The 14,653-nt window shown below is 35.5% G+C and overlaps 1 protein-coding gene across 4 annotated transcripts; it reads left to right on the top strand.

Moving 5' to 3' along the window:
• Window positions 1-4,814: 4,814 nt before the first annotated feature.
• LOC125202173 (homeobox-leucine zipper protein MERISTEM L1-like) lies at window positions 4,815-9,329 on the top strand. Of its 4 annotated transcripts, none has more exons than XM_048100533.1 (12): window positions 4,815-5,713; window positions 5,981-6,203; window positions 6,284-6,401; window positions 6,468-6,656; window positions 6,733-7,164; window positions 7,244-7,345; window positions 7,418-7,618; window positions 7,695-7,869; window positions 7,943-8,214; window positions 8,289-8,390; window positions 8,456-8,834; window positions 9,021-9,329. In XM_048100533.1, the coding sequence occupies exons 2-11, from the start codon at window positions 5,983-5,985 to the stop codon at window positions 8,819-8,821; spliced, it is 2,178 nt and encodes a 725-aa protein (XP_047956490.1). In that variant the 5' UTR covers window positions 4,815-5,713; window positions 5,981-5,982; the 3' UTR covers window positions 8,822-8,834; window positions 9,021-9,329. The 4 variants fall into 4 exon arrangements, with proteins under 4 accessions (XP_047956490.1, XP_047956488.1, XP_047956491.1 ...); XM_048100531.1 differs by having other exon boundaries at window positions 6,718-7,164; XM_048100534.1 differs by having other exon boundaries at window positions 4,816-5,713; window positions 8,295-8,390.
• Window positions 9,330-14,653: the final 5,324 nt, after the last annotated feature.

The following is a 14,653-nucleotide window of genomic DNA, read 5'->3' as shown; positions in this document are numbered from 1 at the left end:
ATGAGGGGGAGTAGCCAAAGGTGGTGAGTAGAGGGAGGAGGCGACAGTGAGGTAGGGAAGAGGGCGACGGTACGGGAGGAGGAGGAGAAGGGGGAGATAGTGGCAACTTGAAGGAGGATGAAGGGGAAAAAACATACTAATTATGTCCAACGCTAATTCCAATTTTAGTATGTAGTTAAATTAATCATTTTCGTTTATAGATATTGTACAACAAATATATTTATGACAACACTTGAACGTACGATACGCCCAGCATGAACGAACTAAGCATTTTACAGTATTTGATGTATTTATCAGGTAGATTAGGTATTAATTTAATTAACGAGATATGAATTAGTGGTAGTTAATATCGATTTCATGTGGCCCACATGATGTGGCGGCACACACGTGCGCCATCCTCTGCATTTATTAATCGAACCGAACAATATATTATGGTTTCTTGCATTTATATGAGCTGTTGATAATCGTTGGTGGACACTGTGCCATGCATGTAATTTCACACGACAATTTACAATGAGAGGATAACCGACTATACACACGTACATCTACCTGCATGCAACTGCAAGAAATAGGGTACAAAATTGTATTCCGTCTATCTCACTCTAAGTGACACATTTTCCATTTAGGATATCTCATGCTATATGACACGTTTCATAAAATAGAAATATCACTATCTCTATTTCTCTCACTCTCTTACTTTATTCTCTCTCTACTTAACCAACAAAACAATACTACATAAAATCTTGTGCTGAATAAGAAATACAACGTGAAACTCTCTCGAAAAACATATACATAGAGAGCATTCATTGTATGATTTCTTTCTATACCAACACCTAATTGTCACCCAAAACCATCCATATAAGTTGTGATGATTCGTTTGAGTTCTTCAAATTAATATATGCATTTTTCTAAATTACCCCTAAGATGAGACCATTTCACCATATACAATACACCAACTACTTAATTTTGTAAAAACTTATGCCACGCCCCGTTAAACCTATGGAGGGGGAATCACGGGTAGGTCGGTATGGTATCAAGCACCAAAACTACTAGTATATCATATGTCGTACAATAACTTGGTATGAGTAAAAATCACACTGAAGTTTCAGGTATACCGATTTTCGGTATAACCAATCTCAATACTGATACTGTACTGCATTTCAGTACACCGTACCAAAATTCGATACAAATATATTCACGGTTCACAGTATATATACTATTTTTACGGTGTATATTGACGTCAGTCATGCCTCACCAAATCCTATCTAGCATAGGATTTGGTGAGGCATTTGCCCCTCTTCATATTTTCTCACACACATAAATATTATCAATCATAAATTTTATTTTTTAATCTTTCACTAAATGCCCCTTCAATTTTTAAAATTCCTTCATATATAAATTTTTCCCTATGCCTATAAATTCTTGGCTCCGCCTCTGACGTCAGTATATACACGGTATATCATAAATTACGGTATGTACCGGATTTACGGAACATACAAAAAAATTTGGTAATATTATGGTATATGAAATTCATATCGTTATTGTTCTGAAATATTTTGGTAAAGTATCATATTGTATTGGAAATTGTGGTATACCAAAAATTCGATATTTTTTTTATTTTCTCGGTATAATAAATCTAGTATATCGGCATTTTCGTATTTTCACGCTGAGTTGAGAATATGTTAGTTAGTCTAGTGGTATACCTTATTCATTTCAAGGTGAGAAATCCGATTCAAAGAATGTTTGCAACCTGGCGAAAATCAATATTTAAATGGAGTAATTACTATAGTCTTTGTTGGAGGTTTCAATTATTTGAAACAGTTGAAGTTCTGATATTATGTGCTGCCTGGTATGTACTTAATGAGAAAATATTCGTGACTATTATATATAAATGCCCTTAGATAATCATCGGTATACCAATGATAACTGAAAAATTAATGACTGAAATTTGGAGAGAGAAACAAAGTATTGAATACAAATCATACTATACTAACTACTGTCTACTTAGGTCATCCACAGTGGGACGCCCTAAGCGACACCCTATGCACTGTCACGTTAGCATTTTATCCTCCTTCCATTCCACCTGCAGTGGGGTGGACTATAGCCCGCCCTAAGCGACGCCCTAAGCATTTTACTTCTATTTTGTATTTATATTTTTATGTTTGCAAATATAAATAAAAATAAACAAATAAAAACAACACAATTAAAGGGAAATTCTAAGTTTACTTAATTAAAAAGAGTTACAAAATTAGAAAAAAAAAGCACTAAACATCGAACTATTCGGATAATCTTCGGAATCCATTTTGCTTGAAATGTAGAAAATGTAGTGTGAAGTGTGAATATGAAAATGTGTGAAGTGAAAAATGAAGTGTAAAGGAATATATAGGTTTTGAAAATTTAATAAAATTAAAAAATAAAATGGAAACGCGTCGCATCGTCCGTTACCCATCATCCGCGTCGTCCACAATGGCGGACGATGGGTAACGATGCTGTAGTGGCGGACGATGCATCCGTCGCATCATCCGCCCCATTGTGGATGCCCTTATACTACATGTTTTGTTAGTATAAATAGTACTCCTAGTAAGAAATTTGAAGGCTCATCATACCAAATTGAATATTAATTTTATCTTCATAGAATTACTGGCACTTTATTAAGTGAAATGTCATAATTAAGTACAAAGTAATTTTGAATTACAATAATTAATTGATTCACTTACCTAATGCCAATATGTCATAAAAATTCTGTTATAGGAAGTTTTATAGATCAAATATTGTGAGACAACTCTTTAACTATGTATGGAGAATTTATTTTGGTTCAACTTAATCAGGCATGGTGTTTAGCTTGGGATTATTACTTTCTGTCTCATAAACATTGATTGAGGAGGGCATTATGAGATTCCTACTAATTAAATGTGTTTTATGCTAATTAACCGTGGTACATCCCCGTGAATGTTATGTTACTTAGAGCATCCGCAGCGGTACTCAACCCGCTGCTCGTCCGTCCGTGCCGCTGAGCATCAAGCCGTCCGTCCGCCGATGGAGCTTGTCCGTCCGTGCCAGCGGCACGGCACTACTCTTAGCTAAGAGCACGTCCGTGCCGCTGAGCACAATTACGTGGCAGCTTCTGATTGGCCAAACGGAACAACTTGCAACACATGAGCAATTGATCCGGGGTCTCAAGAGGCAATTGGGGTTAGAGGAATAGTCTTCCACGTTTGTAATTTTTAATTTGTAGGATTTTAATTATGTATTTTTTATTTTAATTATGTATTTTTATTTTTTAGTATTTTAATTATGTAAGTTGTATTTTTTAGGATTTTAATTATGTAATTTTTATTTTATAATGTATTTTTATAATGTAGAAATGTTTTTAATAATTGGAGTATTTAAATTGAATAATAGAATGGTGGGATCCTTGAGCTTGTCCTTAGCTAAGAGCACGGATGTGGGTGTTGTGCTCTTAGCTAAGGACAAGGAATAAAAGTGGGTCTGGGCCCACCTCCGTGCTCTTAGCTAAGAGCACGGATGGGGATGCTCTTATGTACTAATACTATGGCTATATGAACTAGTATCAATTAATACCATAGAAATATCATATAAGTACCCATTTCAAACATATTGTGCAACATTTTATTATTTTTTTCTTTAATACCATAGTATGGAGTAGTATTTTTTTTAATTGATAGTAATTCCTTATGTGAATAATATGTACTGATGAATAAGAATGCATAATTATTGGATTTTGTATTGTAATCAACTATTAATTTCTATTCATTTAAGATCATCTATATATGCACCCTAATCTGACTCCTTTGTTTTTTTTATTTTCTTTTATTTCGACGTAGGTACATCCGTGTAGACCATGCATGCACTATAGTTCACGTAGATTAGGTCGGTGGGATCGACCGACCCTATCGGCAGCGTACGAGGGACGTAAAATTCCATGACCTACGACATTACAGGGTATTGTCGACCACACAAAAGATTCTCACGACAGATTTTCTGTAAGATATCTTAAATGCTTGAATACATAAACTTTGATACTATTTTGTCGCATGTTTTATGTACGGATGCGTGTAATAAGGAACTTTTTACATGCTTAGCAGAAAGATTTGTTTTTTAGCAGTCGGGCTGACATCTGACGTCCACAATCCTCTTCTCCACCAGAACACAGGCTGTCTGCAGCGCGATCTTCGACGTCACCCCTTTCCATTTTCGAAGTTCCCCTCAACGCGATCTCCGACTCACCAACGAAAACTTCACTACGCGACTGCAAAACGAAAAAAAAAATCTTCGTCAGTCGAAAATGACAGACAACGTCAGCGAATCCGCGACGATATTCACTGTGTCCGATCCCACCCGACCCTACCTACATCCGTGTACACATAAATTACAAACAAATGAAACCAAATGTGAGATTTTGAAAATGCAATTCAACATGATTTTATTTTGCATTACATACATCCGATCCCTAACTCTATATTTCTTACTATACCGGCATACTACTTTCTAATTTTTTGGTGTATAGTAACTTCATAAATGCCCGGATTACTCCAAAATGAAACAAGAGAATTCAAAAATGCAAGAATCTAAATAAATTAGAAAAAAAAATAAACAAATTAAAATCTAAATGGATCCAGTAGGAAGTGAGTTGTATGGAGAGTGAGTGGAGTGAGAAAATTGGAAAAAAAAGGAAAGAGAAGAATTAAGTGGGATTCACCATACAAGCAGAGGAAATTTAAACATCATATACCAACCCCAAAGCCTTGCAATAAAACCACCCCACCCCCACCATTAATGCCATCACACCCTCTCTGCAATTACTCCATTCCTGCCGCATCTTCTTCCTCATCATCCCCTCCTTCGTCTTCTTCATCTTCTCCTTCTCCTTCAACCACTTTTAACTTTTTCCCGTCTCTCTCCCACTATTTTTTTTCATGTCCTTTTCCTCTCCTCGCCGTATCCAAACAATTCTCACCTAAATTCCACTCACAAGAAAAGCACCGTTGTAATAACACCTCAAATCTCTTCATCTCTACACCTCCCTTCACTCCAATCTCCTTATCTCCAATACTCATCTCTCTCTCTCTTTCTCTCACAAAACCCTAATTCCAGATAAGGGTTTTCATCCCATTTCATTTATAAAAAGTAATTCCATTCCATTCCATTTCATTTGATTCAAAAACCACCTTAATTTTCGCCTTTTTCCTCACATTCCTGTTTTATTTTTGGTTAATCCCGTGGGCGGTTACGACTAGCAACGGTCTAAAAAAATAGAGTGGCAAATTTGAGTTCACACTGGAAATAGAAAAGCCTTCCCTGCTAAATACAATTTCTTGTTTGAGTGCTTGAGTGCATTGGCACGTCACGACAATGGAGATTAGAAAGTCTTGTTTTGAACCCCAAAACCAGGAATTGCAAAAGTGCATCAAACCTTAAAAGAAACAATCAAACAAAAGGCGTCCATCGCTAGTCTGTTGTTACATGTAACTATCCCATTTGCTTTACTTTTCCCCCTCTGCCAGAGAATCTCTACACTAACTTTTAGAAACCCATCCCAACTCTCTTTCTCCTATATAAACCCCCATTTGCCAGAGTTGCACACCACACCACACCACACTTTCTTAGGGTTCATTTGGTTTTGCTTCATGCCATCTTCTCCGGTTGAATAAAATTCTCCGCCCCCCCGAATAATCCCCAGAAAGAATAGGAGGTGAGTTTTAAGGCTCTCTTCAAAATGGAATTACAATTCTCAATGTGGAAACACTTGAGATCTGATTAGTCCATTTATCAAGTTTATTTCACTTCGATTTGTATAGATCTTTGTTATTAACATCTTAATGCTTCAAGATTGTGTTTCTCTTTCAGGTTTTAATCAAATGTTCTATGCTTGTACCTTTGTTTAGTTACATTCTATGTTTTTAAAGTGATGGTTGCGTTTTTCTATGAGTCATTAATGAAGGCTTGATTTGTGTGACAGATATGTTTCAGCCGAATATGTTCGATGGCCACCATCACTTGCTGGAGATGGCGCAGAAGACGCCGGAAAACGAGATGGATCCGATAAGAGACGAAGAGTACGAGAGCAGATCCGGGACTGATATCATGGAGGTGCCATCTGGCGATGAACAGGATCCGAATCAACGCCCGAAGAAGAAGAGATACCATCGCCACACTCAGCTCCAGATCCAGGAAATGGAATCGTAAGCCTTTTCTATTAACTCTTCTCTTTATCTCAACTTTTATCTTCTTTTTTTCTTTGCTCAAGTTAGTACTCTTGCAGATTCTTCAATGAATGCCCTCACCCGGACGACAAGCAGAGGAAGGAGCTCGGCCGTCGTCTGGGGCTAGAGCCGCTGCAGGTTAAGTTCTGGTTCCAGAACAAACGCACTCAAATGAAGGTATATATCTTCGTCTTTAATTTCCTAATTTTCTATCGGATATCAAAAAGAAGCTTATCTGTGCAGGCGCATCACGAGCGTCATGAGAATTCTCAACTGAGGAACGACAACGAGAAGCTTCGCGCAGAGAATATTCGCTACAAGGAGGCTCTCGGCAACGCCACTTGCCCTAACTGCGGCGGCCCAGCTGCCATTGGCGAGATGTCGTTCGACGAGCAGCATCTCAGGATCGAAAACGCTCGTCTACGAGAAGAGGTAAGTATTCGGAAACAAGAGGCTCAGCATGTTCATTCAATGTATGTTTAATTATCTGCAGATTGTGAATATGCAGATTGATAGGATTTCTGGGATTGCTGCCAAATATGTTGGGAAGCCAATGCTGCCAACCTATCCTCCCATAGCCCCGGGCCCGTCTCGGTCGCTTGATCTTGGAGTTGGGAGCTTTGCTGCTGATTCTGGGGATGTTTTTGGAGCTGGTGATATCCTCAGGTCTGTCTCGGGCCCTACTGAAGCTGATAAGCCAGTGATTATCGAGCTGGCGGTCGCAGCGATGGAGGAACTCGTCAGGATGGCTCAAGCTGGTGAGCCCTTGTGGCTGCAGACCACTGAGAATGGTGTGGAGCTTTTCTGTGAGGAGGAGTACGCAAGGACCTTCCCTCGCGGGATCGGCCCCAAGCCGTTAGGGTTGAAATCTGAGGCCTCCCGCGAGTCGGCTGTGGTCATCATGAACCACATTAGCCTTGTTGAGATCTTGATGGATGTGGTATGATTAATTTCATTAATATATAATTTAAATGCTTAATTTATTTGGATTTCGATTTTAATTTTGAATTCGATTGCAGAACCAATGGTCGAATGTGTTTGCTAGCATTGTTTCGCGATCAGCGACTTTGGAGGTGTTGTCTACTGGTGTTGCAGGAAACTACAATGGAGCTTTCCAAGTGGTATGCTAATGTTATGTTTATATATGTTTATATAGATGTGTGGATAAGTAATGTGGTTGTTGTTTTCATTAGATGACTGCTGAATTCCAAGTTCCTTCTCCTTTGGTCCCGACTCGGGAGAATTACTTCGTGAGGTACTGCAAGCAACACCACGACGGGACTTGGGCCGTCGTTGATGTGTCTTTAGACAACTTGAGGCCTGCTTCGATCTCAAGATGCAGGCGACGGCCGTCTGGCTGTCTGATCCAGGAACTTCCTAATGGATACTCTAAGGTGTGTGTACTAATTGAAATCATATGTACCAATGAATTAATTGTTTTAACGCTACGTTACATGTTTGATTTGGTAGGTGACATGGATTGAGCATGTGGAGGTGGACGACCGGGCCGTCCACAGCATCTACAAGGCACTGGTGAATTCTGGGCTCGCGTTTGGGGCGAAGCGCTGGGTGGCGACTCTTGACAGGCAATGCGAGCGCCTTGCTAGTGTGATGGCTAATAATATCTCTGCAGGCGACGTTGGAGGTACGGTTTTATTTCTTTTCATTCTCAATAATTTCGCGTTGCGGCTAATCATAATGGTGTACATATGTTGCAGTGATATCTTCGCCAGAAGGTAGGAAGAGCATGCTGAAGCTGGCTGAGAGGATGGTGATGAGTTTCTGCACGGGCGTGGGAGCTTCGACTGCGCATACTTGGACGACGCTGTCGGGGATAGGCGCGGATGATGTTCGTGTGATGACTAGAAAGAGCATGGATGATCCAGGCAGGCCACCCGGTATCGTGCTCAGCGCTGCTACTTCCTTCTGGATCCCTGTCCCGCCTAAGCGCGTCTTCGACTTCCTGCGCAACGAGAATGCCAGAAACGAGGTATATCAACTACTTATTCACTATTCATCAATTTCCGCGTAATAAATCCAACTAACACGCTTTTGCTCCAACGGACGAAGTGGGACATCCTGTCGAACGGCGGCCTTGTTCAAGAAATGGCGCACATTGCCAACGGCCGCGATCCAGGAAACTCGGTCTCCCTGCTCCGCGTCAACGTAAGACTAATAAACATTTTCTGTTTGGTCGCGTACTAAAATGTGAATTAAATTATTTTTTTCAGAGCGCGAATTCGAGCCAGAGCAACATGCTGATACTGCAGGAGAGCAGCACTGATGAGACCGGATCGTACGTTATCTACGCTCCCGTAGATATTCATGCGATGAACGTCGTGCTAAGTGGGGGCGACCCTGACTATGTCGCCCTTCTCCCCTCGGGTTTCGCCATACTCCCTGATGGGCCTAGTGAGGAAGATGGCGGAATCCCTGAGGGGGTTTCGGGCGGATCGCTCCTCACGGTGGCATTCCAGATACTTGTTGACTCCGTTCCAACGGCCAAGCTTTCGTTGGGATCCGTGGCAACGGTGAACAGTCTCATCAAATGCACCGTGGAGAGGATTAAGGCTGCCGTGGTATGCGACGCCGCGTAGCAACCACCCTCATGTAATTACCTAACCAACTCCATTTTTCATTAATTTTTTAAATTTATTTTTCATTAGTTTTAGGGCTTGTTTTATTTTTTGGCACGCTACGACAAGTTAAGAGATTGTGTACATTTTATAATTACGTTATCTTTTTTTTTTTAACGAAACGAGGAAACTAAACAAAACGATGATTTGTTTTTGGTAGGAAAGGAGTGACGGGGTGAAGTCAAGAACGCACCACAGCGGCAGGCGATTAGGGTTCGAGTATCGATTCGGTCCGTTAACTGGAGACCGGAGTAAAATAAAGAAGACCTAGCTCTAATGGTGTGCTGCTCAAATGTGTTGCGACTCTTTTCTTTGCCAAATAATTTCTTTCATTTTATTTCAGTTAAGGTTTTAAGTAGCCTACAGAACTTGCTTCTTATTAACCAACTACAGTTTATGTTCTTTTTTTGTTACATTTCTATTTTATAGTATCATTTCAATCTATGAAGCAATTTTACATTTCTATTTCTGTCTTGGATTTTATGATTATTTAACTCTTGGTATGAATATTCATTATACTTGTTGGACAACTTGAGTTCCCTTAGGCCTATTAACTCATTAGATTCTATGAAATTATGGTATTGTTTTATGTATTTATATGATTTTAGGAGGGATAGTATGCATGCTTTATGATATAAGTATATAGGAAAGATATAGCTAAGCAAAAGTGCAAACTTATCACATCAATCAGAAATAGGCTTTTATAAAATCAATATATATATAGCTGGTTATTGCCTTCATAGTATTAGGTATACTTATTTATTTATTTCCATATAATGGATAAACTTGCTGGTTATTGCCTTCATAGCATTAGCTACTTATTTAGTCCCTCCCATATAATGGATAAAATTGCATTTAAATTATCAAAACTCCTTCCATGATATACTAAAAATGAATCAGAGTATATTAAAAGAATAAACTGTACTTATGGCACAATTAGATTACATAATATATACTAGGAGTAGTATTTTTCAAATCATGTAGCATAACAGAAAAATTATTTAGTTATATGTATATAGCTGGCTAGCTACTGTCTTTATATGATTGCATTAGCTACTTATTTTTTCCCCTCCCATATAATGGATATAATTGCATTTTAATTATGAAAACTCCTCCCAACATATTACATAAGTATATCATTTTCAAATCATTTAGTGAATTAGTGTAATAGAAAAATTATGTAAACGCTTTTTAGATAACAGGATGGATAAATATCATACTCCTACTATACTATAAATATTTAACATAATTTTCAGTATGCAAAAAAATCGAAGAAATGGTTGTACATAGCCGATGTCAAAATTATACTCCTTATCTAGTTTGATATATTTGATTTAAAATTATGTAGGCAGTCGTCGATACATAGATGTAACAATTTCGAAAATTATTGTTATGTTTGTCCCTCACCAAATTTGTTGATGGAAAAATATACTCCTATATAAGTCGATACCATTAATGTAAGGTCTAGTCACTTTCTGCTGCAGATGTATAATAATGCCTCAGATTGTCCTAGGTGAAAAATAATTTACATAGAAGCTAGAATTAATGTATCGAGACATAGTCCTATAAAGTAGCTACGAATTTATCATGTTATATATATTGTACTACCAATTATTTTTTGTTTTCTAAATAAGCTCGTTTTACCAATTAATTGGTTTTAAATCTGTACCATTTTGAGATTAGCAGAGACAACATTATATTATTAGTGTCCAAGAACTCTCTCATCATTATATAAAATACATCAATTTCCCTTTCTAACATTACTAGTACTCTAATTGCACACACTCATAAAACAAATTTGACTGTAAATAAATACTAAGATACTAATGTTAAATATAGATATAGTTGTTGTTCATTTAACAACGTATTTCAGTATAGGAACTATAGCCTGCAGGCTGAGGTTCAGAACCATTAATTGATCATCTTTTTCTATAATTCATTATATTAAAAAAAAGGAGTATTATACTAGTAGTACTTATTTAGATATAAGAATAATTATTGCATATGATCAATATGCACATTTTGCATGGTTCATTTGCTTTTATGTGAACATATTTATAGAAAAATAGGCTGAGGGATTTAAGGTGTTTCTACCGGATAGGGATGAATTTTATCTCGATACGGGTCAGTAGGCGAAACTTGAGCTTCAAACGAGGGATCCGAGAATTGACCAAAACAAAATATGAGGCTGAAAATTCTCAGGCAAGCGTATTATCCGGCTTTGATTCTTTCGAAATTAAATATCCCTTCAAAGCTCAGTACCTTAAAATAATTATAACAATCCATCTTCTTCACATAGTATGAGAGTTTCCTCTTGAGAAAGCAACACACACGTACAAACCACCAAAAAAAGAAAGAAGAAAATAATTCGTTACAAAAGGCATCAAACCCCACCACCTTCATAAATTATGTGATCCCACACACTGCTAAACTCAAAGTTATTGCAATGAAACAACGACAAAGAGTGGTTGCAAATAAATATAAAACCGCTGTGTTTTCACTTTTCAGTTTTCACAAAGGATGTTAGTATTTTTCACACCTCAGTACGTGAAAATTAATTTAATTAATTTTATATATGTATGTCGTTTATTCTCGATTCAATTCTATGTTTGGAATTATGTGTATGTATACAAGAACAAACATAAAAATATTAATTAATTCATCGGTAATTAAAGTTGAAGATGAAATGGTGACTTTGAAGGGGCCAGCTAGTTTCCCCCAGACTTATCTGTTTTGTAGCACACGACCTTATCAAATTAATTAATCAGCTAATAATCCATTTTGTACCATGTTATTTTTGTAGGTAAAAATAAAAATTAAACTATGGCATGCAGCAGGTGTATTTTTTTTATACAAATTCAAAATAAATATCGTTATTTTTCTATGAAATTAATCGAATAATTTTCAAGGTGTTAGAAATAAATTTAAATAATTGCAAAAAATTCAATGTTTCTAGAGAATTATTCCTCTAATATGATTCTCATGTAAAACAAAAACACACACAAAAATTTTCGTAGTTCATATTACATGCTGTAATGGCGGGTACATAATATTGGTTGAGCAAAATAAATAGAGGGTCAGATAAATTATGACAGGACATGGAGTAATTGATAGTTTAAAAAAATTACATGACTTCAATAAATAAAATTACACTTAAATTTATAGGGACAAATATAGGTTCCGGACCACAACTTTGGGCGTTTTCGTATTGATGCCCAATATTTAATAAGAGTATAAATTGATACTCGTACATTCAATTGACTTATTTACAATTATGATGCCACGTGAGATATATGTGCACTTAGAAATTGAAATCTCACGTCACGTGATACATACACCATCTTTGAATTCATGTGAAAAAATCAAATTACATTAATTTTAATCAAAACATTGTGACATGGTGATTAAATAGTAAACGACATCGTTTTAAATCATGAAACAACATCCGGAGATTATAATAACTAGTATCATACTCGTGCGTTGCACGATCTATTTTATTTTATTTTTGAGTTAATATCATATTATTAATTAATCAATAAATATGAGAATGATATAGTACAAACTATAAATATAATAAAAATTAAATATTTAATAACACTTTATCAAACAGCTAAAAAACATAAAATCAAATATAATAAAAACATACTATATGTTAATTAGATTATTATTGGATTTATTAAAAGGAGCACATATATCGTTCAATAATAGAATACCATACATATGAAATAATTAATCTCAAAATTTATAATAATCAAAATGTTAAATTTGTGAGTAAGACCATCTCCAGCTCATTTTAGTGTAAATGTTACAATAAATAATAATGATTTTACTCCAACCATTTACGCTAAACTAAAACCAAATAGATATTCTGTACCCACTTATTTTTTATACTTTTCAATTATACTATATACACATTTTATCTATACATACTAACCCCATAGCAATTTGTTAATAACTTTAATTAAATTCAATTCAATAATACAGCAAGAGAACATGACTATATATAAAATTATTATTTTTCAAATAAAAATTATATAATTTAAAAAATATGTAATTTTAGTTATTAATCTTTCTGTTTTCTTACGTATTTGGCTTATTAATCTTCTTAATCATTTTTTAATTAGGTCACATATCTTTTTATGCATTTTTTGTTTTAATTAGGTTGCGTATTTTTTTTTCTAATTTTCTTAATCATATTTTAGCCTTTGCTTTTGTACTTTTAATTTTGAAAAAACGTGTATATATGGGCCAGCCCACTAATTAAGTAGTAATTAACATAGTATAAATAGATTATTTAGGTTATTATTTGTTTTATCTTCTTCTCCAACGCCGTCTGCATCTGTTCTGCTTAAGTAAGTTTTTTCCATATCGTTTCTTCTTGTATTTTTATCTTTCTTCCCTTATTCTATTTTGATAAATATAAAATAATTTGGAGTTGAATGCAATAAAAAAGTGTTTTTAGTATATATTTAATGTAAATCTAAAAATATGTATTTTTTCTTTAAAAATTTATAATAGGAATGGTTTTGCAGTACTGTTGGAGGTGTTTCTCTACTGCATTTTAAGTTTGATGTTCTAATAAAAACGATAATGGATTAGGTGCATGCTGTTGATAATTTTAGTCTTAAAGTTGTTTGCATTACCGCTTATATAAATATCAATTAACATAAATTTAAAAGAATATCCGCTTCAAAATGCGAGATAAATAATACTACTTCATGCAAAATTTTAATTAACACACAGTAAATAGAAAAATTAATATCTAAAAAAGGAAATATAGCAATAAATGTAAATGAATGGAAAGAGAGGAAAACATAACCAATAACAATTTATAAAGCTAAAACATAGTACTTTAAAAAGATCACTAAGATCACTATATTTATCCATACGTAACTTCTAATATTAAAGAAATAGTGATGATATTCTGCAACACGATGATCCATCGATGCGTCTGCTATAACTCCAGCAACGACAACTCCTTGTTATTGACGATTTCATGGTATATAATTCCTGCAATTACATAAACAATTCCTTGAGATAGAAAAAGTCACATATTTGATATTCCCGACAACGCTTATTTTCTTGAAATTTAGGTAGCCAAAGAAGAGAAGATATGAGAAAATCCTTATTCATTTCAGCAAACTCACCAACTGAAACTGGAGACCAAGCAACATGATTTTTAAAGGTTGCTACTACCGTCGGTCCTTTCTTTATATGTGTCATCCTAACCGATGCGTAGTTGGCTCGATTTTTTTTTCTCGTTTCCTCGTTGCTGCATGTTTGAGACTCTACCTCGATTTTGCATGTCCTACCCCTCAATTGAAGTGATCATTATCGAGCAGACGGTGGTGACGGAATTGAGCATCAAGCGATTTTGAGGTTCTTGTATTTATAGGGTCGTGTATTAATCGTTACTCCTTATGAATTTATAAGGTCAACAGCTATTAATATAATCTTTATGTTGTATCGTAAAGGAAAAAAATATTAACTGACTTTATTTTTAGGTCTATGGGTTTGTAACTGCTAATTAAACGCTAACTGCTATTTAAACGCCAAATTTGAATTTGTACATGACAAATGACACACTCCATTGTTGCGAATGTGGGCAGTTACAAATAATTATTGGGATATTTAATATTTTACGTGGAGTGCACGTATACATATGAAAACTGCCGTATAGAATTTCTAAATTTTATTTATAATTTATATATATAGAATAATTGCAATGGCAGCCAAAACTTATAAATTATTCAAAATCAGCCCAAAACTCGTCTTTTATATATGTATAGATTA

The sequence above is a fragment of the Salvia hispanica genome, chromosome 1 (assembly GCF_023119035.1).
Source record: "Salvia hispanica cultivar TCC Black 2014 chromosome 1, UniMelb_Shisp_WGS_1.0, whole genome shotgun sequence".
NCBI lineage: Eukaryota > Viridiplantae > Streptophyta > Magnoliopsida > Lamiales > Lamiaceae > Salvia > Salvia hispanica.
The sequence above is the reverse complement of the archived record's forward strand: the minus strand, read 5'-3'. Positions and strand labels throughout refer to the sequence as shown.

What these genes read in the sequence shown, in the direction of transcription:
- LOC125202173 (XM_048100531.1), top strand. Translation starts at nt 5,983, where the DNA reads ATGTTTCAGCCGAATATGTTCGATGGCCACCATCACTTGCTGGAGATG. An exon ending in TTGAGATCTTGATGGATGTG is followed by an intron (nt 7,165 to 7,243) that starts GTATGATTAATT and finishes ATTCGATTGCAG; the next exon opens with AACCAATGGTCGAATGTGTT. An exon ending in ACGAGAATGCCAGAAACGAG is followed by an intron (nt 8,215 to 8,288) that starts GTATATCAACTA and finishes TTGCTCCAACGG; the next exon opens with ACGAAGTGGGACATCCTGTC.